This window comes from Clarias gariepinus, chromosome 7 (genome assembly GCF_024256425.1).
Source record: "Clarias gariepinus isolate MV-2021 ecotype Netherlands chromosome 7, CGAR_prim_01v2, whole genome shotgun sequence".
Lineage (NCBI taxonomy): Eukaryota > Metazoa > Chordata > Actinopteri > Siluriformes > Clariidae > Clarias > Clarias gariepinus.
Genome location: NC_071106.1, coordinates 5,685,859 through 5,713,134, shown reverse-complemented (window position 1 = coordinate 5,713,134; position 27,276 = coordinate 5,685,859). Strand labels below are relative to the sequence as shown.

The window sequence follows — 27,276 nt, the reverse complement described above, 5'->3', positions numbered from 1 at the left end:
TGACACAAATAAATGAAGTGCAAATAGTTCACAATAAATGAAAACAATACCAATATAGGGACAAAAATACTCTCTATCCGAGGCCCAATATTGAGCATGTGCGCCCTCTTGTGGTGAAGTTAATACATGTGCACTACAGAGAACAATGCTGCAAAACAAATTATTGGTAAACACGTGCCTAATCGATTTTTAATTAAACATTCGATGATAAATAAATTGTTACCATTTCTAATGCAAACATTTGTTTGTATGTGTGTGTGTGTGTGTTTTCCAAAATGCCTTACTGTGCTGTTCTTCAGTTTGAAATCATCCTCAATCTCATCTGCACTGTCATCGTCTGAAACCTCGCCCTCCTCGGCATCTGCAGACAGATACGGGGGCAGACGCTTCCCCTGCGGAGAGCCAGAGAGCAAGAGAGAGAGAGAGAGAAAAAGAAATTCCAGCGCAGCTTTGACACTAATGCAATTCCCAATCACTCTGAATTGAATAACACTGCTCTAAAAGACATTATAAACACAGGGGGTGTTTTTGTAATGCTGTAAGAACTAGACATATTATTTCTGGCATCTAAACTGTAATTAGACTTATGATTAGTTAATCACCAATCAAAACAGAAAGCGAAAATATATATAAATATATATATATATATATATAATCCCTAATCAGAAATGGCAAGTAATCTTGTTATCGATCTTGTTCGAAAACGCCTGAGACACTCAACAAACAAGTAAAGAACACTCGGTAAACAAGTCTGGCAGGGTGTACGTCTGTTCCTCACAGGAGACGTTGCTCATTTTTCACCTGTTGATCATAAGACTCTCCCCAGACACTTCACGCTGATTTCACGCAGTCGTCGGGGAGAGTAAATTAAGTTCACCTCGAGCGCAGAGCACATCCCTAATGATAAACTGCCTCTCTCACAGTCTCAGTAGAGAGGTGGGAGTCGGCGGAGAGAGGCTCTGCATTTTAATAGGGTTTAAAGACCACTAAAGGACAATTCACTTCACAACGAATGCTCATTATTATTCCTCATTGCTCTTTTTTTTTTCTGCGATCTCTAATTATCTATTCTACATTTTAACTTTGCCATCCCACTGTTCACTCTTTATTGCTTGAACAGCACACCCCTGAGCGTTATATGTTTAAAATAATGTGTGTGACTAATAACCAAATTCATCCTGTTTTGTTATAGGATCTTACAGAATGTGTAATCATTTATGAAAACCTTTGCATAATATATATATATATATATACATGCATATATACCAATAGAATAAGACCACTTCACATACACTGTATGATTGTGAAGTTGTATTTTTTCTACCATCCTTGTCATTTTTTTGTGCACCTGATTTCCCATAACACTGTATTTTCACATGGAATGAATTATTATCTATGTCATTAAGTGACTAATTTTCCATTTCTGATTTTCAGAGCTGTTGGAGGTCACGGTGATTGAGTGCTGCTAATGAAGCTGTCTGATTAAAGCCAATGTGGAAAAAGTGTTTCTGTGCCAGAGTAGCTAAAATGAGATCAAGCTTGATGATAGATGTATGAAGTATGCTCCTTCTTTGAATAATAATAATAATAATAATAATAATAATAATATATAAACACTTTTTTATTTTTTATTTGTTTGGCTTCGGGTTGGCAGTACAGAAGCAGTAATACTGATATCATCATCGAGTATCTGTCTAATACCATGCTCATGTACTTGCTCTCACAAAGCTGTTCAGATACAAGAGCATCAATGCCACATTAAAGCAAAGCCAGAAAAATATCTCTGGTTGGATTGAGACCTGGGGATTTGGAGGCCTGGTCAACAACCTTGAACCTTGCCTGCTAAGAACCATATACAGCAGGCAGTGATGCACTGGGTGCCTTTCTGTCACGGCCAGCCTTGACTTTCACTTTAAGTCAGCACTTTTTCTGTGGGATTGGAAGAGATGGGCTGGCTTTGTCCCATAGATGAGCCTAATGGTATAGGTTTATTGGTTATACTCTCACTCACTCACTTATTCTACAGTATATTGCTGTCCAAGGTTATGGGAAACATGGAGCCTATCCCAGAGATCTTGGGGCATAAGGCATGGTATGACCTGTATGGGGTGCCAGTTCATTGCAGGGCACACATGCATACACAAGAGGCATGTGAGTTAGCCTAGTTTACATGTCTTTTAACCCAATGGCAGGACTCAAACCCTCTGCCCTGGTGGATTGGGGCCACAATGCTAATAACTACACCATTGGTATCATTGATAATTAATGTTATTCACTTCAACTGGCTGGTTGTGGCTGATTGATGTATTTTTCATAAAACAGTAACATAATAACATAAGAGTTAGGAACATGCAGCAAGGAAAGAGGATTTGAGTCGATACGTGTATATGTTTTCAAACCTTAATTAAGATCTTGCCCTTCAGATTGTTAGGACTGGGCAGCTGTTTAGAGTCCTTGTTCAACAGGTCTCCCAAGTCCAGCTTCTCCTTAAAGATCTCCTTCAGGTATTGAGCAATCTTCTTTTGCTGCTGGACACTACAGTGGTTCTCGATGGACAGGATGACTGGGTATCTAACAGAGAGAGAGAGAGAGAGATTGTGATTTATAAGATGCCTTCAATGCATCACTTGACGTATGAGCATATTGAAAGTATTTTACGTTACCCCTTCAACCAGAAAAATCTTCCCAAACTGTGTTGTTCATCCCAGAATAACAATCATTATTGTAAACAAGAATGTCTCTAATAACAACCAGAACAATATACATGCAAGTGTCTTTGACAGATTTTAGGTGGAGTCTTTTATGTAACTGTTTTAAACCCAAAAACATTTATTATTTCACTTTGATGTGAGCATGTTTCTTGTAATGTGCTGATTTGGCAAACTTTGCTTTGTCTGTGAAAAATCCTGAAAGTGAGATGTTCCTTAGTGGTTAACTTTTGTTGTCCTGTTGTACTCTGGATGTGATGTGCTCTCCCCCTGTACTGGACTTCAACTTTCTGCCATTATAGCATTCTCTACTTCCCTTCTGGTTTCCTGTCTTGTTTAACTTTTTACTTGTTTCCTCATCTTCTATTGTGCTCTCCATCTTGGTGGATCTTCCCAACCTCAATCATCTCAGCCCCTTTACTGGGTTAGTTACAGCTTCAGTGCAGTGGATTAGACTGGGGTCACTGCTTGTTCTAATGCTAACACCTATTACTGTAGATGCAAGATCAATCACTGGTCCCACTGTCAACGATGTTAATATCAGTGTTATCGGCATCACCAGTGGTCTTCACACTGGTCTTGGGTACTGTGTTAGATCAGCTAACGATGCTGCTGTGTTCAATACTGATATCTTCCAGCTTCAGCTCCAAGTCACTAAGTCATTCCATCAAAGATCTGGTTCTTCAGTTCGTTCCCAACAAGCACAGTGGTAGGGCTCTCCAAAGCCCAACTGCACAAATCTCCACACTTAAAGCATATACTTTCAGTTCTCCAAAAACACAATGCAGCCGCTCTATGTCTTTGCACTTGACACTCATGTCCAGGGTCCTATCTCAATTGTTTAGGAACATAGAAAGCTGTATATAAAAGAGAAAAATACATGTTTCACCATGCAGAAAAGTGTATCCGTCTCACTGGGCTAGTGAACGTTTTCTTTTTCTTTTCTGATTCCATTCTAACAGATGGGTGAATGTGTGAAATGACGACTCACATTGCAGGGGCAGATAGTGAATACAGTACGTGGATCTGGAGGGGTTTTTTTTGTTTTTTTTTAACCATATTCCATTTTTTAGTCAGCATGCCAGCAAATCTTGTTCTTTTTCCAGAATAAACTGAAAGGGGTTGGGGTTGACATTTCTTGTATGAGGTCACATTATAGGGGGGACAAATTGGCTTGTGTAAGCTTGGCCCAATACAATAAAAAATAGAAAAGAGACAAAAAAGAAGGGAATGTTTTGTTCTTTTTTTCCCCATGTTTTGTTTGTACTCGCACACAGGAGACACAGCTGGATTTCTTAAAAAGGTAAAAAAGTGAATTTCTCTTAAGACGATCCCTTTAATGAAAAAAAAAAAAGGAAATGAATAGAATGTTGAATTGAAAAATTGGCAAGACACCAAAGAGCTCTGTGTGTTACCTCTGGCCTCACATAGGCACACACAAAGAAAGAAAGAGAGAGAAAGAGAGAGAGAGAGAGAGAGACATTATTTTTCCATGATTAAATGTGCAGCAGCTGCTTGCATCCTAATTTTACCTCCACTTGGACCTTTAGAGTAATTTCTGTCTTAGTTACTCATTCACCATGACATTCACTCTTTTTTTCTTTTTTTTCCTCCTCTCTCATCCCCAACACTCACTTTAGCACACACATTTCACATTAGCAAATTACTCATCATAAAATATATACCGTATCTAAATATAACTATATCGAAACTACCCATCAGAGTAATATTGCTTTATAGAGTTTTATACTATAAGCTGTGAGCTACATTCATGTACGGGATAAAAACACTAGTTGCGCTGCTGTAGGAAAATAATCAACATTGTTCCAGTACCACCCTGAACCCCTCAGCATGTTTAAACACACAGAGTCTAAAACACTAATTTCACTATTTCAATCTGGAAGTTATTTTCTTACAGCATCTATTCATGTCAGTACCCAGGAGACACACCTGAAATTGCTCACGTTTTAAACAAAAATGATGTTTTGTTTTCCATTTAAAGCAATTTATATTTGCTCATGAGCGAGGGACAAACTTAATGTCAAGCGTAACAGGGAGCCAGAGAAACACCCCGAGGTCTTTGAGCTCTCCATGTGAGCTATTTCCAGCACGCTGGAGAGAGGGGGAAGCTAGACCCAGATGTGCAGGTCATGAGCATGTCTGCATGGTCGCGTGTCTGTGTGTGTGTACAAACTAGCATGCTCATCTATAATTTGCACACCTTGGTCCATATTCAAAAGGCCGTTTTTGAAAAAATTCACAAATATGACAGGAAATGAACAGAAAGATTACTTCAAAGTTGAGCTGCAAGCAGAGAGGGTCAGCGCAATTTAAAGAACTCTTATTTAGACTTATTTAAAAGAATAATTTTATTATGGAACTGCTATGTGGTTAGCACTGTCGCCTTGCACCTCCAGGGTCCGGGTTCGATTCCCGATCAGGCTCTGTGTGCATGGAGTTTTGGAGTGCATGTTCTCCCCGTGCTTGGAGGGTTTCCTCCAGGTTCTTCAGTTTCCTCCCACAGTCCAAAGACATGTAAATGAGGCTTATTGCCGTTCCCAAATTGCCCGTAGTGTGTGAATGAGTGTGTATGTGTGTGCCCTGCGATGGATTGGCACCCTGTCCAGGGTGTACCCTGCCTCGTGCCCTAAGCCTCCTTGGATAGGCTCCAGGTCCCTGCAACCCTTAATACAGGATAAAGCGGTATAGAAGAAGAGTAAGTGAGTAGAAAAGTCACTTTTATGACTATTAAAAGTCATTTAAATAAAGGTTTATCCTTTATTAGTCAGTGAATTTTTTTACTATTTGCAAATTCCAGCTTTTCGTGAGTACGCTGGATTCAGGCCGCAGGATAAGCTATTTTTACAGCACCATGAAGGGTTAAGTGCCTTGCTCAGGGCCCAACAGTGACAACCTGACAGCTCGAACCACTGACCTAAAGAACTGAGCCACCATTGACAGTATTTCATGGACCAAACAGATACTGTTGGTCAATTGATCCTAATTAAGGTTACAAAAACCCTTGGATGCTTGCATTTGTTCTGCTTCTGAATGATTGCAGATTACTGTTGCATCCAGAGCTCATGCGTGGAGCGTGTTTTTAGAGATTGCACAGATGCTGAGCCATTTCAGATTGCCACAAGCACTCTGGAACACATCATTATTAAAACTACTGCTGTAGTTCTTCTTCTTAATACCATTTTTGGTGGCATCTTTCCAATCCTAGCGCCCAAACTGCACACCGCATACAGTAGCATGCTTCGTCTTCATCTTTCGGCTGTTCCCTTTCAGGGGAGCCTCCATCTAACCCTATCCTTTCCATCCTTTTCCCCTTACACCAACTGAACTTCATGTCCTCTCTCACTGCATCCATAAATCTCCTCTTTGGTCCTCCTCTAGACCTCCTGCCTGGTGGTTCCACCCTCAGCATCCTTCTACCGATATATTCACAATCTCTCCTCTGGCCACCCCAATCTGGCCTCTCTGACTTTAACTCCTTTCATTGTAACATTTACAGTAACATGGGTTGTTCCTTCTGAACTCATTCTTGATCCTCTCCATCCAAAGGGAACCTCAACATCTTTATCTCTGCTACCTCCAACTCTGCACATGAGATAGCATGCACCTACACTTATGTCATATTATGTCAGTTTATCCGAAGCACCTCCAAGGTAAGATTAACAGTCTCTTAACTGCAATCTAAGCAAAACTTCAAAGAATGTTGCTACATGAGACCCAATATCTTCCATTTTAGCACTTGTAGTTTGTAAAAAGGATTCAAACACATTGATGGACAGGTCCATCCATTAATAAAACTCCCTCCTCTATCCTGCTTTATATGTGATGCATTTCTATATTAACACAGCTGCAGGGACACATTTGCAAATTTTTATTTGCGATTTTTAATGGTCTATGAATGTGCTTAGCTTTTATATTCTTTCACAATAAAAAGGCATGCTGCACATCCTCACCCACTGAATAACAAGCATTTTTATAAGACACAGTGAAAAAGGCTAGTAATGATTATCTTAGTCTGTGTCATGAGAGTGTACGTCATGGAATCGGCATGTTATATCTTTTTATTTAAAGTCATAAACATATGCAGGTGGTGTCTGATGATAAACTATCATTATGAACCAGGCAAGTAAGCCATTTGGCAGCTGACAGAGTGCTGGCATCGTAGCAACACTCAAATGCATTATGTCATAATTATAACTGCCTTCGCTTTCACAGAATTATACACAACAAGGTTCTCCAGCTAATTCCACTTGTCACCTCCATCTATCTGGGACTCATCATTGCAGCAGTAATGAGTTTTATTTTATTTTTTTCAATGTGGCTGAAATATAACTTCTCACACCACTGTTTAAATCTTAATTCTGTTTAGTGAAAATGTGTCGATTTAACTTCTATAATAACAGCTCTGACAGTAATTCTGTCTCTTACATAAATAGTTATTATATAAATGGTTCCTCCTACAGGATTGATTACTTCATTGTTCATTTGCAAAGTCATTTAATCAAACAATGACTCGTGGAATGTTGTTGCGCATGTTGTGTACGTACTCATTATTGATAAAGGCATATTTGTCGATGGTCTCAATGACAGATTTGAAGGTGATTTTAGAAGTAAGGGTATATCCGTGCTGTACCATGGGTTCACCATCTGGACCATCCCAACAGTCTACTGCTCAGACACGCACACACACAAACACAGAGAGAGAGAGAGTGAGACGCAGACACAAAGAGCAAACATTTTAGTATGCATATAAACAAATACTGTACCTTAATTTATTACACAGACAGATAAATGGATGGTTCCAAACATGGAATGGATAGATGGATGGATGGATGGATGGATGGATGGATGGATGGATGGATGGATGGATGGAAAAGTTAGTAACTAGAAAAATTGGTTACTGGATGGATGGATGGATGGATGGATGGATGGATGGATGGACGAATGAATGGATAGATGGATGGAAAAGTTAGTAACTGGATGGATGGATGGATGGATGGATGGATGGATGGAAAAGTTAGTAACTGGATGGATGGATGGATGGATGGATGGATGGATGGACGAATGGATGGATGGATGGATGGAAAAGTTAGTAACTAGAAAAATTGGTTACTGGATGGATGGATGGATGGATGGATGGATGGATGGATGGATGGATGGAAAAGTTAGTAACTAGAAAAATTGGTTACTGGATGGATGGATGGATGGATGGATGGATGGATGGATGGATGGATGGATTGATGAATGGATAAATGGATGGATGGATGAATGGAAAAGTTGGTAACTAGGTGGATGGATGTATGGATCTATAAGCTGGTAGCTATGTGAAAGGATGAATGGATAAATGCCTAGTGGGATTGGTGGATGAATGATATATGAGGTGGTAGCTAAGTAGAAGGATAGGTGAATAAAGGGATTATAACCTATAAAGGGATAGGTGACTTGGTAGGTTTGTGGAAAGATTGATGGTTTGCTGGCTAGATGGATGGATGGATGGATGGATGGATGGATGGATGGGTAGCTATGTGTAAGGATGGATTGATGAGGAATAGATGGATGATTTGGCCATTATATGGATTGATGGATGGATGGATGGATGGATGGATGGATTGTTAAAAGGAACCTCTAAAACTTTTTGAATTAAAACTATTAGACTGAACAGACAGAAAATAAAGAAGTTAACAGACCCGGTTAAGCCACTAATTACTATATGGATAGATGGATAGATGGAAACAAAAACTCTCAGGAGATCAATGATCTGAAGATTGTATAAAAACATAAACGGTATAGTATGCCTTATTTACTAAAGAAAAAAAATCACTGAACAATTTGAATCAACTAAACTAAACTGGAAAGTAACTCACTAACAAAACTAATATGCTAATTCTGAGTAACTTGAATACATTCAACAAAAACCAGTGATGTGCTAACCTTCCACACAGCGGCAGCCGGCCTGCAGGACCCAGGTGTACATATCTGTCTTGGAGTGTGAGAGGAGCTGGTCTCCAGTCAGATAGGTATTGTGAGAAGAAGCGATGAAGTAATTACACAGCGGCTGGTCCATGTCCTGATTGACTTCATTATGCTGCGGGTTAAAGACGTCGCATGTGGGACTGCGCATGAAATTAGTGAAGCCTGCGGAAGAGACGAGAACGGAAGGGACACCTGCGTCAACTTGACTGTTTGCAGCTTTTGAAAGTCAATTTTTTTTTACGTGTACATACATCATTTGTGAAGAGGATGATGAGCATGCTTGTTTATGCATCCGTTTTTGGGCGCATCCTTGCATGTGTGTGTGTTTAGACTGACAGCAGATGTACCATTATGAATGAATTAGCCCACACAACAAGAAGCTAATGTTCTTTGATTCTGGGAATCACAGTCACCGATGACACTTTCTAAATGACGGTGTGACACAATTGCTTACTCACACACACACACACACACACACACACATATATATATATATATATATATGTGTGTGTGTGTGTGTGTGTGTGTGTGTGTGTGTGTGTGTAAAAAAAGAGTCTTAAAAGGACAGAGACATGCTATTCCAGACAGAGGACAGAGACTATGCTTTCCACTTGTGTGCATGGTCACTGTACCATGACTGGTCCAAGGATTTTAGGTGTATGATTGACTAACACACGGCAGCTACACACCATCAGTTCCAGCGTGTATGCCCTTCCGACCACTCCCCTCTCTATATCTTTCTCGTTCTCTCTATGTTCAGACACTGTATTGGGTCAAAGCTCCACCACCACCACCATAAGGAGAAAATGACTAAACACAGCACTTTATCCATCTATACACTGTATATGGAGCAACAGAACAGCCCCAGACAGAGTCAGATTTCAGGATTAGACTATGGCATGTTAAAATGTCATTGGATACTACTTTTAATTATCGAGCCACCCCCATACACACTGAGAAATTGCTCATTTTAGTGTTTTAATTTGTAGTAACAAAATAAAAATAATAATAATGAATACATTTTATAATAATAATTCTTTCATTCGTTCATTGATCTTCTATACCACTTAGCGTGTGTTCAGGGTCATGGGAGGCCTGGAGCCTATTCCAGATGATTTAGGACACAAGATGGGGGACACCCTGGACACACACACACACTACGGACAAATTGGGAACGGCAATTAGCCTAATCTGCATGTCTTAAGACTGTGGGAGGTAACCAGAATACCTGGAGAAACCCACCAAGCATGGGGCGAACATGCAAACTCTGTGCACACACACCTGAGACAAGAATCGAAGCCGAAATTAGTTTATGTAATGGCCATATTCTAAAAGTGTCCTTCTTCTTCTTCTTCTTCTTCTTCTCATCATCATCATTATCATCATCATCATTATTATTATTTTATTATTATTATTTTTATTATTATTATTATTATTATCAAATAAAAGTTTCTATTATTGATATCATTAATTATAGACGAGGATCAGTTGATTTCCTGTGCATGTCAAGCTATCCACCATGAAAAAAAAAATAATAATTTTTAAAAAATCCTTGCTAATTGATGACAAAATACTATAATATACAATATGTCAGCTATTTTGTGTTTGCAACATTAATATATTAAACTATAGATGTTAATGAGAGTTATCCCATGCAAGAAGAATGTACTACGCAAATAAACAGATTGTTAATCCATCATCATGTGGTTTACTCAAATCATCCGTTATGAAACTGTTACCTACTCCCATCACAACAACTTACTTGGGTACTTGTTTAAAAGATCAAATCTATGGCTGATAATTATTGGATAAAAACATTAATCAGAGAAATATCTACAGTCAACAATATGGTGAAGTTTTATATGAGATTTATTTAACATTTATAGGAGACGTTTCCAGTATCAGCAGTTTATAACATTTGGACATAAAGCAAAGGTAATATTTTTAGGTTAGGGCTTTTTGGTCTTATTTATTTCAACACATAAAATAAATAAATAAAACGATGGCTACTACAACATATGTGATAAATGAACTAACTTGTTTTATGTTTTGCTCCATCGTATTTATTGTCTAGCAACTATAAATGTACAAAAACATGTGCATGTGTCATGTGTCAATTAAAAACAAATTAAAAGTGTGTCACAGTTGGTTAATTGCTGTGATATTAAAGGAATAGAACAAAATAATGGAATAGAAAAAATGATGGAACAAAAATAGAAAAGCATCACATCATTCTGTCATTCCTGTAACAGCGAATACTTATTTAAATAATTTAAGGAGGAGGACATCAGTATGACGTAGCCAACCTTGTTCACACCTAGAACATCATATAAAAACTTCCACAAAAATAAATACTCACACAGATAAACGTAGTTACTGAAATACTACTAGAACCAACCTTCGATACCCAGGATGCCATTCTGCTTGTTTTCGTCAGACACTTCAAACTTATCGATGATGTCCAGGCAGAACTCAGTTGTCACATTAGACATCTGGAGGGCGGGGGGTTTGGGGGTTGGGTACAGAGACAGTCAAAAGTCAACACTTTCAGATGTACAATGTCATAAAGTTCTCACTCTCTCGCTCTCTTTCTGTCAGATGTATCACAACAGACTGTAAACTGTGACATTCGCTTATTTCAGATAATTTTCTTTCCATTTCTCCTGTTTCACTTTCACATAGTGCAACATTCTCTATTTCTTTCTTTCTCTCTCTCTCTCTGCTTATCTCTGTGTCTGTGTGGAAGTGAGAGAGAGAGAGACAGAAAGAGAGAATGTTGCAGAAATGTTGTGTCTGCAGCCAGGTGACCTCTCAAAAAGGGGGATGGTTTGGGGGGACTTTGAAAACCTCTGATGGAACTTAAGAGACAGTCTTGTCTTTAGAAAATTTGGAAGGAGAAAAAAACTATTGATGAAAGATGAAAGAGCATGGATCAATGCATGGAAAAAAAAGTGGTAATGGAATGGATGGATGAATGCACTGATGAATCAAAGTATGAGCTACCTGAATAAAGAAAATAAACATTCTGGATGACAGATGAATGTATGGATAAATGGAATCATAATGATGGATGGATTAGTGGATTAATGGGGCTAATAAATGTAATAAATGTAATAGATGGATGGTGCATGGATAGAAAATGACAACGGGTTTGTGTAATCAACTGAATCATCTGAAAAAAAATATTAATATCAAATATTCTTCATGTATGTTTGGATAGATGATTTAAAAAATATATATTAATTAATAGATAACTAGGTATAAAACCAGGGTGATCAAATGAATCACCCAAAATTAAATATTCTTGATGCATGGATGGATGTCGAATAAATAGATGAATGGATGAGTGAATTATCAAATGAATGGGCAGATTGATATTAAAATACACTGGAATGATGGTGCACGGCTAGACAGATGAACGAAGTATGGGTTATCAACTGAATTACCTGGAAATGCCGTGCAAAATTCTTAGTAAGCTGATATACAGTATGGGTGAACGGATGGATGGCTTATTAATGGTGTTAATGGATAGATAGGTATGGAAAATAAATTTAATAAACAGATGAATAATAGTATTGCTCATCCACTAAACCACCGGAAAAGCCACCAAATATCATAAATACGTAGATTGATAGGTTGATAGATGGATAGATGGATGAGCTGTTAACCCACTAAATCACCATTTACCCTCAAATCAAAGTAAAATAAATCTGCACCTGTAAAGTCTTCAAACCTCTAGACCAATTGAAAATTTTATATTGGAAAAAAATAGTATTTTGAGAAATAAATGTCAGTGATTTTAGGTTAGAACAGAGAGCTGAAAGGACATTACTAAGAATAGCAAATAAATTAAAAATTGATGGGGATGGTAAATAAATGTTAATACTTCTAGGTCTGATGTGGTAAAAATAATCTTAGAAAATTTCTGAAAAGGACATGATTTGAATATTGGGTTGGGCCCTCACGGACTGGCCCAAATAATGGTTTGTAGCATTTCTTTTTTATTAGAAAATTAGTTATTCTATTCATCAAACATGTTTCATTAGAACATAATATCCCTGGTGTACCACAGAGTTCTGTTATTGGCCCAATGTTATTTTCATTGTACATGACAAATCTATATATAATTGCAAATCGAAAAAAATGTGGACCTGAACGTATTTTCTAATAACATATAGTACACAAATCATTCTGTTTAACGTACTTACCAACATATCTAACATATCACAACTACTATATTTTATATGGTTAACCTCTCACCTTTTGCTCCACCTGCAGGAAGTTACCAAGCTCCTCGGCTGTCAGGTGATCTTTTTTCTCACTGAAGCACATGAGGAGCAGAAAGAGGTCTCGTCTTAAAGACATCATTTTATAGAACACGCTGAATTCCTCAAATGTTAGCGTCCCCTGCTGGTCATCTGTATCCGCCTCCTGTAACATCAGACATGAACCGGGATGTAAAACAGAAGTTTGCAATAATGTTTATCTACAGTGTATTTGTTTAATTCATTTCATTTGATTTATTGTAAGTATACCACACAAATTTATCTCTATTTTCCTGTAGGAGATAGTAGGGAAAGATGAGCCAGTGGATAAGTTGATCTATCCACCCATGGTATATAGGCAACTCTGCACATTTTGACATGTGATCAGTCATCAATTCAGGAAATAACCATTATTTTATCGTAGAGACAGCATTAGGGTGTGGTATCGGGTACCAGTTGCTACCGTATCGACCAGTTAACAATGTAAAAATCTAGTTTCCTCTGTCAAATGTAACCTGAATAAATAAATAAATGACGTATTATTTATTGCATTTGTTCATCTATAATAATTGCATTCTTCTAGGCAGGGTCAGAGTCCAAGCATTTATGTGCAACCCAGTCCATCAAAACCCAAGCACTTCCTGATAACTGGGATTAGATTTAGCAGAAAACAGATAAGACTCTGTCTACCTGCATGATTTTGACAAAAGGTCTGCATTTGAAATCCAGTTAAATCCCCACTCTGTCTTTTGATCCCTTATATCCCTTTTCATCTTCTCTGCCTCGTACAAGACCCCCTTTCAATTCACCACTTTACCCATCCTGTGTATTTCCACCCTTTGCCCATTCTCTTATTCTATCCTCTTCTCTCTCCTCCTCAAAGGAACCCAAAAATACAAAATACTACTAAACGAGCGGTGTTATGCTGCATAATAATAATGTTCCCAGTGAGTTGTGATTTACTACACTAGCTCAAATAAAAACTTGAATAATGATCTGAGTTATATTGTTATATTTGTGATGGCAGTTGTTTAAGGACACCTGGAATTACAGGAGCCTTGAAATAACCTGAGAAAACAGACAAGTTTCTCTGTGTGAAAGCAGCTAAAATCATAAAGTCTTTCCCTCTCTGGACATTTTTTTTTTCTCGTTCTTTTTTCTCCTGCCGTTACAAAAGAAATACTGCAAAAAAAAGCAAAGCATAAACTCTTCTGTCCTGAAAACTTTATATAAAAAAAACGTTACATTATACAGTAGGTTGAACATTATAGGCTGTTGAAGTGCTGACACTGGAGAGTCCTTCAATACAGTAAATGTCTCCCAAAAAAATAAAAAGAAATAAATGTATTATTACGTTTCGGCAATTATACATGTCTGTCCACATGTCCACTCATTTTTAATTATTAAATGAAATACAATTTAACAATGTAAATTATATCAAAGTAATTGGAAGATTTTTTTTTTTTTTAACTGTGACAGGCTGCAATGTCCCTAAAGATATCATTTGAAAACTGGTTGTTTATGGAACAATCACAGCAGCAATCTTATTTCCCCTCTCGTCAGTTCCAACCACGCAACATTCAGCATCAGCAGTCCTCAAAACCTGTCAATCACCAACCTGATCATCTGTCAGCATCTGCACCTGTTTCTCACTGGTTCATGCTTTAAGTTTTTTATGCTTGAATGATTTATTTAGGCACAGAGACTGGACTAAAAACAAGAGAGAGAAAAGCCCTTCAGGAAGCATGGAGACCTATTCCTCAAGATTACATTAAAAATACAATAAGTTCTGGAGGTTTGAAAGCAAAATATGAAAAAATATGGGCTGGCTCAAGATGTATATGCACTGTATACAGTATAAGATGTATATATTGCATTGTATTACTAGAAAAAAAATATTAAATATTGCATTAATACAACAATATAATAATAACATAAGTCTTCTATTATAGAAAATCAATCAACATCTTCTGACCAGTCATTTTGCAATAAAGAACTTTCACTATTGTCAAATAGTTATTTATTAGTTTTTTTTATTAGTTTATTAAAACTAATATTTATTATTATTATTTTTTTAACCAAACCAAAAATTGGAAACACCAAACATGAAGTTGTTTGTAAAATATCAAAAAAAGTCATTGATGGTGATCGTGATTCTTCCTTTCCTTTTGAAATACGTTTCCATTGATTTACCTGGAACATCTGCTTCACTTTGCGACGGGGCAGGTTGACGTTCATCTTGTGGAGCAGCTGGTAGATTTCATCGATGTTTAGAAGCCCATCTCCATTCTTGTCAGCCTCCTCGAACGTCTGCTTCATCCACTTTCACATAGAGTTAAGGAAAGTAGTCGATCAAATCATAATGGTTTCTAATGTTCGACTTCAGGGACCGTTAAAAGGAAGGAGGGATCGATAGGATAATTCGAGGTAAATCTGTCTAGAACGTGTTGCTATGACAATGCTGCATTGTCCACGAAGACAAGACATGTTAAGGTTTGGGTGCGAGCATTTGAATGTCCCGCACAGTGCTCTGACCTTATGTCCACTGAATGCCCCGAAGATCAACAGGAACACCAACTGCACCCCAGACCTTCTCAACAAAAAAAATCAGCATCTAATGCTCTTGTAACTAAATGATTACAAAACCACCTGGCCAAAAAGTGGACAGCTAGTGAAATTACTGAATGATATTAATTGATTTGTCATGAAAATGCTTGGCGAAAAAAAAATAAAAAGTGACCTGCTGCTTTTTTAGATTCGCATTTGTGTGATGCATTCTGTGTCATACAGTAAATCCAGTTAGCTTGAGTATAGGATGAGCTCATCTCCCCGCCCTCTTTAGTTTCTAATATAACAGCCTTAATGGATTCAGGGACGACTTTGCACTGCCTGACCCAGAGTGCTGTCTAAATATATTATAGAGATCAGTGCATATGTGTGTGTGTGTGTCTACAAATAACCATCCACACAATACCAGCACATACCTAGTTCTTTCTTAATGCATTATCCCAACTGCTGTGGGCTGTTTGTATGTTTCGTTGCCCTCACATGTAGCTCATGCGCCAGATGATGAACCTTGTTGTCCTGATTTAACATCTTCCTGCCGTCAAAGCTTCACTTCATTCATGTATACTTAATCCATTTGCTGTTCCCATGATTCGGAAGTGTGAAAGACAACCAGAGGAAATGGCGTGGGTGTGTACGCGATGCACAGTGAAAGAGCTGACGTTCAAAATGACAAGGTGGGCGCTGTGAAAATAAATATTTCAGCTCTGGGAGCAGGATTCGAGCAGTGCATGATTTAAGGAAATTAAAGGATTATTCTGTGTTGCTAAAATAGATGCAGTGTCCCATATAAAATAAGAGGGTTGCGTCATGAAGGGCATCCAGCACAAAACCTGTGCCAACCTGTGTGCGGATCGGACGGTCAGCTTTGGGGACTCCTCGACAGAAGCAGCCAAAAGACAACTCAGTGTTGCTAAACCTAATCTCTGTCTACTACATCTGTAAAGTATACAAAAAAGCTATATTACAGAAGACATACATGAAATAAACCTTTCACACGAGGTTTATATGTAATATTCCTTCAACAATGGCATCTATCTCTGAAGTCTGATGTTCATGATACCACAACACCTCAAGAGAAATGGTCACCAGTGCACCTAATGTTTTTCTCCAGACTGGCACCAGTGGTCCTGTTGTGCCAACAAGCAGTTTGAATTGGAAAACAACAGAAAAGACTAATTGAACACTTAATTTGGTAGTTTTCTGATCGGTCTTGAGAATATGCTTTTTCTTGGTAGCTTTTAAAAATTACTTAGTACTGTGCTAATGGCCATGACATAGTTTAGCTGGCTAGCTAACCGAACATTTACGACATTTGGCAGACACCCTTAAATTTATCTCAGTATACAGTGCATCTAAGCAGTTGAGGGTTAAGGGCCTTGCTCAGGGGCCCAACAGCGGCAACTCGGTACTGCTGGGTTCCGAACCAGGGACCTTCCTTTCAGTAGTCTAACACCTTGATCACTGAGCTACTCTTGCCAGACTTAACAAAAGTAATATCAATAACGTACTAACTAAATCATCCAAACCTTTCTTCCTCTACATCAGATGCCATTGATACATCGATCCGTGTCGTCTCAGCTGGACTCATTCAGTATTCCATCATCATTATGAGATAATGCTTTTAAGGCTCCTAAAAGTTTCTTTTTGTCTGGAGTCCCATAATATTTTTCCTGGCCATGTACATCCCTGAGACACTAAGTGAGCTAATGAGGGAAAGAGATGAATAAGTTGGGAATATCCAGCTTAACTGTTATAGACAGGCTTTTACTAACAAACTAGTATAAGTTATGGAAAAGAGTTTGTAGAGATAGATAAAACTTGACCTATTTCTACAAACTATTTCAGCTAACAGTAATCTGCTGATCTTTAATGTAATTATTATTATTATTATTATTATTATTATTATTATTATTATTACTTGAGGTTGAAGCCCACGTACATGTCTGTCTGTCTGTTTTTCGTCGTCAGACAAATACACTCCCTGTTCGGTAATCGGAGAGTGAATCACAGATGAGAAATGGAAAAAGTAGATAAAAGGATAAAGATGAAGTTTTGTCTTAAAACCACTCCAGCGTGTTAAAATTCACTTATACCACTTCAGCGCTGTTATTTCAGCCAAAGTGAAAATATGAACTAATCCCAGTCAAAATATTCACTTTATCTTTTCTAATTAATATCTATTGGTGCAGGTGTGTGTTTACATTGAGACAGCAGCGCATTAGTAGATTATTTTAAAGTGGATCACCGTGGTTTCGGGCCATATGAGACAAACTGGTTTTAACCTTTCCTTAGGAAGAATAAACATACATTAATCTGTCTATTTATCTTTGAAGGTTCAGTTTTTCATGTGATTATACTTTAGTAGTATTGGGTCTATTTTTATGTGTGTTTTGCTGTATGCATACACATACATCTCCTTTCTTCTTGTTTGAGTGGATGTGGGTTATTCTTTGCCTCTTTACCAAAAAAACCTTCCAGCTCTATTAGGTTCCAGCTCTATAACCTTCCAGCTCCATGTCACACTCTATTAACCATCAAAACAGGAGTCAATCCAGGACCCCCTGCTCTGCCGCTTGGAAACAGTTAGGATTCTTCATTTGTGTATATGAGGAAGCAAGTCACAGGACCGCAGAGCTGATCCTTTTTGTAGTTTTGCCAGCTGTGTCAGGACCCATATGGTGTGTGCCTGGTATCGCACACATGTTCAGTTCATGAGTCACAAAAGGAGACATATTTTAGATTCTGTCACAGAAAATCTGCACTCTTGGTCTCTTGAGCTCTTACTAAACACTTCAACAACTGCAAGCTCTTTATGCGTGGTTGATTTCTTATGATGATAGTTTCATATTTTCAACTATATCTCATTTTTAAAACTACAGACTTTCCTGTAGTGCACTTAATATTTCTTCTTTTGCATGCGTTTGAATCACAAGTACAGTAAGGGCCTATCATGTCACGGAAAAGTACAGTGGAACCTCGACATTTAAGAATTGAAATTTTGCAAGAAAGTCGCAGCAGCATACAAAGCTTTTTCGACATACAAATGAATGATTTTTTTTTTTTTTTTGCCTATTGTGTAAGATTTAGTAAAAACATAGCACCATGTGTCCCAAGAAAGTTAGCAAGGATGGCAGCAGGAAGAAAAGAAAGCTATTTTTAGTGGAAATTAAGATGTGAAAAAGAATTATCGCTAAAGAAAGAGGAATCATGAATTAAGTGGAATTAAGAGAGGTTTCATGTCTATGTACAGTATGTCATATTTTACTTCATTTACATGTCTTTTCTAAATGTTTCGTTTTTTTTATGTGTGCAAAAATATGACTAAAGTGTTGTAAATTGCTATCATTGGTCATATTTTTGGGTAGATGGAATGTATTCTCTGCATTTATAGTATTTCCGATGGAAAATTGTGTTTCGCAATATGAGATTTCGCCTTCGGAATGGATTGGATGGAGGTACTGCTGTACCGTGTTTAAATATTATAACCCAACTTTTCTAGTAACAAATATTTGATCAATTGGTAATAATGCCCATCATTGATTCAAGGTTAGTTTGCTTGCTAGCTACATAATATAACATTTCCTAAAGTACCTTATCTTGAGTTAGCACTGTGGCCTTGCACTTCCAGGGTCGTGGATTTTGCAAGTTCTCCCTGTTTTTGGTGGGTTTCCTCCAATTAACCTAATCTGGTTTAAAAACATGCAGAAAAAGTCTTTTATTTTGAAAAATTATCAGATCATCTCCCATTTGCTTCCATCTACACTTCGCAACCTGCTCTGTGGGGCAAAAAATGTTGGAGACCACTGCTGTACAGAATAAGCTGGCTTAGAGACGGTGGGTGAATATAGCTAGCTTAACATTAGCTGTGCTACCGAGTTGATATTATTTCAGCTAAATACCTGACATGGCTAACTTAAAGTTGGTAATTAGTGTAGCTATAGTGCTTGTCATCAGTGCTAGCTTTGGCTTCTTTTGAGTAAGCATGCAAATAATTGCTTTGTGCCCAATGCTCTTTAACCTCTGTCAAATAAATCCATAACATCCATGCAAAATACTGTAGCAACCACCTACCTACCTGTTGCCCAGAGACATGCTCAATAAAGTCAATACTGATTACTTAGATTAGATAATAATCACCAAAGTAAAACTTACTACAAAATTGTCACAGAGACACCCATACATAGTGAGGAAAAACAGTAAGTGCAGTGATGTGTGATGAAAAACAAAGTGTAAGTGCTCATCTATTACATTCCATTTATCAAACTGGCAAATACTGAACATCCAAAGGAAGTTTTAAGTGAACCAGAATACATTTAATTAAAGTTAACCCTGGGAACTTGAGCTCATAGCATTATGGTCATGAATTTTGAATTGTGACTAACAACTGTTCCAATCATAAAAAGCATCTATTATGCAAAATGTATTATTTTTATTATTATTTTTAGAAATTCAAATTTGAGCGAAAAAACACTCTCTGCTTTTTGTCCTTTTTCAATTTTTCTATTGCTGGAGCTTAAGCAAGTCAATTATATTTTCTGCTAATCTGACCTCATATAAGAAGAGCCCCTTCCCCAGTTTGTTGATCAGCTCTGCTTTTGAAATGCTGTTCTGAAAATACACATGTTGAGTAAAACATGGGATGTTTGAGGTATGTAAAAGTGCATTATCTAAGGGCTATTTCGGCAGGAAAATGAACAAACATGTTACAGAAATAGTAAAGTACAAGACCTTAAAATCCGACCTTTTATTGCTGATATAAAGGATATTGGTCGTGTGTTCGTTGTCGTTTGGCCAGTGAGTCCTCATCACTGATGCCTGCCATCAGGTATCTGAGTCCCGTCACCCATGTCCTTGCTTCTTCTGCATTGGATGTCACCAAGTCCAGAGAATCCATGTGGTTGCCATGATAAATGGTAAAACAGCACCCAGGGTCGAAATTCCCATCGGCATGCCGATGGAAGATGTCACTCTGTCGACCTTCGGTGACCTTGTAGAGCGAGTCAATGGTGACTGAGAAAAAGAGCACAGTGACCAGGACAATTTCAAATCAGTACATCAACAAACATCCACACGGTAAAAACTGCCCACAGTGTTGATTTAACACTTTTAGACTCAACAAGTTTTAATTCAACACCGGGGAATTTGCTGCATACATATGCAGCATCTAAAGTACAATGACTTACAAGCTAAAAAGCAAAACAGTAAAGGCATGCATGCATGAGCAGTGAAGGTGATGCAGAAATGCCGTTAATAAATGTATCAGCTTCTATCACGGAGGGTAAAAAAGGATTCAGACAGACACAAACTGGCATTATTTCCTCTCCGCCCCAATTGTTCTCTCCTCTGCTGAAAACGATATCAATGTGTAATAAATCTTATTGAATTTCTTCCTCTCACACTGATGCCTTTCCCCTGTTTCCCTCGTATACAGTTCTGCAGAACGTCTCTATCCAAACATTATTACAAACTTATCCGAAGCACAGTGATTACGTTACTTCCCTTCATAAACATAAACTTGACCAACATCTGAAATATTACACAGCAGCTGATCTGTTTTTTTTTTTTTTTTATAATATAATAGTAATCCTATCTACACACATCATCAGTGAAGCAGAGCATTCCTTCATATCAGAGCTGTCAAAAGGAACCTCCTTCAACAGGCTACAAGAGGGACACAATCTGCTCCTTTTTTTTTAATTATGTAAATGGAGAGTACTAAAGAGGCTTATCTTGCAAAGGCAGACTTTAAAAGACAGGCATGTTAAAAAGAGAGGGAAAGAGATGAAGCATGGATTGAAAAAGACAGAAAGTGAGCTAAAGAATGACAGTAGGTATTTCTCATTGTATTTGGGCTTTAATGCTCCTGATGTGTGCTAGGACACTATCTCACTGTGTAAGAATAGAGAGGAGTGATTATTATTTACCCCATGAACCACCTACTGTGAACAGAGCACTTGCACAGGATAATCCCTGACCCACTCACACCAACTTACTACAGAAAGACTGAAAAGGGACATATCCTGCATGGGACCGGGGAGGTTCTCCGACACCCATCTATTTGATTCTGAGCCAGTACAATCTCGAGGTTATAGCAAATCTTGAGATTGTAATCTAGAGATTATAAAGAGTTTGGTGTGGCTTGTTGCAGTTCATAGCCAACAAGAAAGAAAAAAAAAAAATCCTTACAAATTTGAAATGTAACAGCTGACGAAAAACGTCATAGCAGCTCTTAGCTTAATCAAAGCTGGATTGTAGCATTTTGTAGACATCCTGAGCCTCTTTGAAAGGGATCATTTAGCCAAAATTCGTGTTTAGTGTTGACATGGCCAGCTTTGAGCTATTACATAACTCTTATACAGGGGGTGGAGCAAACCTGCTAAAAAGGGTTGGATTTACGCATTAACTACTAAATCGTATGCTTTACTAAATACTAAATCCACTGCTTAATCCAACCCTGTGGATTGACAAGCCCAGTCGGTTCATAATTAAGCAGCCAGAGTCCTCACTAGACCTAGAATATATGAGCACACTACTTCTATTTTATCCACATTGCATTAGCCCCCTGTGAATTATTGCATTGTTTTAAAATTCTACAGAACTACTGATCTAAAAAATGCTGAATAGTTTCACACCACAGTTCCTGAGTGAACTGCTAGTGTTTTATAAACCATTCTCCAACATCAAACAAAAAGTGCAGGTTATTTGTTGGCACCTCGTATACTTAAAACTACAAGAAGTCCCAAAGCCCAAAGTGGCTTAATAATATTTAGATCTGGTGACTGTGCAGGCCATGAGAGATGTTTAACTTCACTTTCGTGATCATCAAACCACTCTGTCACCAGTTTTGCTGTGTGTATTGGTGCATTATCATCCTGATTCACGGTACCACCTTCAGGATACAATGTTTGAATTATTGGGTGACATGGTCCTCCAGAATGGTTCGCTAGTCCTTGGCAGTGACGCGACCATCTAACACGAGTATTGGACCTAGGGAATGCCATAATATTGCAGCCCAAACCATCACTGATCCACCCCCATGCCTCAATCTGGGCATGCAACAGTTTGGATGGTACGCTTCTTTGGGGCTTCTCCATACCGTAACTCTCCCGGATGTGGGAAGGACATTGAGGGTTGACTCATCAGAGAAAAATAAATGTTTTACATTGTCCACAGCCCAAGACGAACAGTGTTGGTGGAAACACGAGAGTTGAGGTGCACATTTAATTCTGCAGTGAGTTAGGCAGCTGTGGTTTTATGTTTTTTGAATACAATCTGGGTTAGCATGCGGACATCTACGGTGGCCCTGAAGTGCAAAACAAATTAACAAAAACAAAAACAAAACAACAAAACCCAAAACAAAATAACAAATTCAAAACCGAATAAACAATTTCGAAAACAAAACAACAAAACTCAAAACAAATTAACAAAAACAAAAACAAAACAACAAAACCCAAAACAAAATAGCAAATTAGTTTTAGGTTTTGTTATTTTGTTTCCGGATTTGTTTATTCGGTTTTAAATTTGTTATTTTGTTTTGGGTTTTATTGTTTTGTTTTTAAATTAGTTATTTTGTTTTGGGTTTTGTTTTTTTTGTTTTCAGTTTTGTAATTTGTTTTGCACTTCAGGGCCACCGTACTGTGCTATTACTCTGCTAATTAAACCTTCACCCTCTGCTCTTACCGGTGGAATGTGCAATCAATGAAGATTGGTCATATTTAGCCATAAAACCTCCAACACTAAATTGGCCAGTGTTTCAGTTTTATTGTCCAATCGCTGTATATACAGTTCTGTGAAAAAGTATTTGCTCGTGATTTTTTTTTCTTTTACATTCTTTAGCATATTTATCAGACTTAAATGAATTCAGATCATTAAATCACAAAGATATCAGAGTAAATACAAAATGCAGTTTTTAAATTATGATTTCATTTATTAACTGAAAAAAGCTGTCCAAACCTTTTTGGCCCTATGTGAAAAAGTAATTGCCCTCTTTACTAAATCATGAAAAATTGATGTGATTTTTAAAAAGTTGAGCTAAATTTCACTTGCCACACCTGGGCCTGATTACTGCCAGACCTGCTGTATCAAGAACCAGGTTTGAGAAAGTGAAGTATGCTATAAAATCTGACAAATCTATAAATTAATTAATTAAATTCAGCAAACAGTTTTTCATGACACAGTACATGAAGTACAAAGTGTATTGAAGATTCGTATAAACTCTTGGTTTTTAAAAAGGTTTAAACATGAGAAAGTGTATTTTTTAAATAACAGGCTTTGTGTGAATGTCAGTGAGAAGATAAAAACATATTTCTTTATTTAAAGACATTACTTTGTTATTTGTAATATGAATGAGTTTAACTGCAGGTTATTGGACACAATAAAATTTTTAGTAAATTTGAATATTTGTGTGTGTGTGTGTGTGTGTGTGTGTGTGTGTGTGTGTGTGTGTGTGTGTGTGTGTGTGTGTGAGGGTATCTTGGTGCTTACTCTTGGCTTTCTCACTCTTGCGGGAAGGCCTCCAGCGGATACAGGAGCGGTGCTCATCCAGGTAAAAGAGACGAACCAGTCCTTTGGAGCCATTCTTCAGTTTCACCATTTGGGTGCCTGACTGCATCACACTCATACATCGCTCAACTGTGGAGACACACACACACACACACACACACACACACACACACACACCAGTGAGTTGTGAGTTGATGCTGTAGCAAGTAACAACTGAGCTAAAAATAGATGTGGCATTTTCTTTTTCTACCTAAACTAGAATAAAATACCAAAATAGATGACTGCAAAAATACTTCGGTTGGAACAAGGGCATGTTTTCCTTTTTTTAGTCAATAAATCCACAGGCACCTTTAAGATTCTGATATTCCTGGGACAGTAATTGGCCACAATCTGGTGCTGCACTAAAAGTGAGAACTGTGTGTCATGTACAGGATGGAGGTAATTCTGGACGGGCCTGTGGAACGAACACTGAACTGACAGAATAGCACACCGGATTCCAGAAATGGAAAGACGAGGGCAGATATCCATGGAGAACTCCACTGATGCAATGATGCAGAATTTGCCTGCAACCCTAACGGTGCATAATGAGGCATCTACGGGGAGCCGAACACACGGTTAGCTTCACAGGAACTGAAAGTTCTCACAGCTTCAAAAAGTAAATAACCTCTGCTTCTCTGTGAAAAGAGATGGTGGAGGGCAGCACTTGAGAGAGAGAGAGAGAGAGAGAGAGAGTACTAAGTGACTAATGCTGTGTCTGCCCTTTTACAGTCTGACTTCATTCGCATCATGGTTCCTCTGAAGTTTTTTTTTTTTTTTTTGCAGAAAAGCAACAGCGCTGATAAAGAGGACAATTTGAGAAGCTGCTTACTGAGAAATACACCCTTGAATATGAAGCGACACTTTACAGATTCACGTGTGCAGACAATATTATCTCAAAGCATGACACACAGAGATATGATCGTAGTCAGATGCCGGAGAAAGAGATAAGGGCAGACAGGAATTAATATACTCAATCAATCATGTTCACTTTGTGTTCACATACCTTATTCTTCAATTTCCTCTAAACCTCCCAAAAATGTGTGTGTGTGTGTGTGTGTGTGTGTGTGTGTGTGTGTGTGGGTGTGTTCCCTGCCATGCACTCTTCCCCATTCAGGATTTCTGATTCTCAGGATATAAATATTTAAATGCTGTTACTTTATTAAAATTGATTGATGATTTTTATACATGCTCATTATTTAAATTGGTTTAATAGTGTAATGGACAAAACACCAGGAATTCAACAAGAGCTTCTTTTTTTTTTATCTATCATCAGCTGGTTGCCTTGCACAGTGCCTGATCGTGCAGTGCATCACCGTAAATCTGCTGTGGTTGTAACTGCACATAACCAACTGTCTGAACCAACGTTAAAATAGAAATTACAATTAAAGGAGAATGATCTCATGACTGCAGGGTGAATGTAAATGCTTTCTTTGTGCATCTCTGAATCAAAGCGAATAACTCATAGATATTCCATGATATTGGCTGTCATTCAGCAGCTCGGCCGCACATTACAGAGCACATTTTTTTTCAGCACAACCTTAACCTAGGCAATAGGCCTATAATGAACTGTATTTTATTTAATTTTAACCAACTAAATATATATATTTTTTAAATGTCACATAGGCAAAAAAATAACACAGATACACATGATGAAATATTTTTAGTTGTTTTCAGTCGTGTCTATGACCAAAAATATATCATATTTATACTATGCATTATATGAAGGCCAACACAGAGAGACTGAGGAGGAGCTTCTTCCCGCAGGCGATAAGGTCTCTCAACCACAACCACACCACTATGCAGAACTAACAATCTTTTCATCTTTTTCATAATTGATCAAATCTATTAATCTTTTTACATCCATGAACACTATGGACAATTACACGCTCACCTTCCTTCATATATACACTACATGTTGTACATTCACATCCTGGACCAGTGCACAAAGACACTTTAATAACCTCTGCACAAAGACACTTTGTTCTATGCATATTTGCACACACAGCACAGTATATTTCAATTTGTACAGTACATTTCTATTTTTGCACATCATATTTCTATTTTTATTTTTTAGTTCTATTTTTTCCTAGCACATTTCTATTTTTATTTTTAGTTCTATTTTTCCTAGTTTAATTTAATTTTTTATTTAATTTCTATCGTATTTCTTTTATTCATATTTATTTCTTATTTGTAAACTTTAATTCTCTTCTAGGGTCAATGGCAGTCGTAGAATGCATTTCACTACATTTCGTACTGTGTATGTTTGTGTATGTGACAAATAAAATTTGAATTTGAATTTGAATTATATATTAATAATATGCTCATTTTGAAAGTTGGAAATCATTCCCATATTCTGGTAGTGGTAAAATTTTCACCTTACAAAAGTAATAAAAGTAATAACTTTTATTCTACTAGACATACCCGAAAACCCAAAAATACAGGTTGATGTCTGAAGCCTCCATGTTACTACACACCGGAATGCTTCCATATATGCACATATATATAAATTTTTTTAATTATTTTCTTTTTTTTATCCTCATTCACTTCTGTTTTAAGGTTTTTTTTAAGTACTAATAATTTTTAATAATAATAATAATTTTTAATAATAATAATAATCAATCATACAAATCATTCATTAAATCAGATTCTCATACTGTCTCTCCTGTTTTGCTGCAGGATCTTTCCTCCTACTGTGGCGTCAGACTTGTTTTTATGCCCAGTTGTGGTGTGATGATGTCTGATGAGCTGGCATATGATGTATATGTAGATATTTCCCTGCCAGTTCTGACTTGACATACCTGATGCATTAGTGACTAACAGCATCTTAGAAACATATTACATAACATTTACATAACACATAACAATGTCCAAATATAATAATGTGGATTTTTGTCAGATTAAAGGGGGCTGAATACAATGAATGCATGTTACACTTTTCAGGTTTTTATTTAAAAAAAAAATTTAAACCAGTTATCAATTTTCCTTCCACTTTACAATGATGTGCCATGTTGCACCGGTCTATCACATAAAGTCCCTATAAATTACATTTACGTTTGTGGTAGTAACGTGACAAAATGTGGAAAAGTTCAAGGGGGGATGAATACGTTTACAAGAAACTGTTTGTTCTCATTATGTTTTCCTTATTCAGTTTTTGATACTTTTGCACATTTATTCGCATCTGCATTGTGTGTAAACACAAACGA

At 37.4% G+C, this 27,276-nt stretch overlaps 1 protein-coding gene across 1 annotated transcript in view; it reads right to left on the bottom strand.

The window, feature by feature from the left end:
- plch1 (phospholipase C, eta 1) overlaps positions 1-27,276 on the bottom strand; it is an 86,816-nt gene that overhangs the window by 31,121 nt on the left and 28,419 nt on the right. The window contains 9 exon segments of the mRNA XM_053499702.1: positions 285-392; positions 2,400-2,571; positions 7,274-7,394; positions 8,658-8,861; positions 11,098-11,191; positions 12,960-13,130; positions 15,158-15,286; positions 20,274-20,542; positions 24,017-24,163. Coding sequence (XP_053355677.1) covers positions 285-392; positions 2,400-2,571; positions 7,274-7,394; positions 8,658-8,861; positions 11,098-11,191; positions 12,960-13,130; positions 15,158-15,286; positions 20,274-20,542; positions 24,017-24,163 — 1,415 coding nt within the window.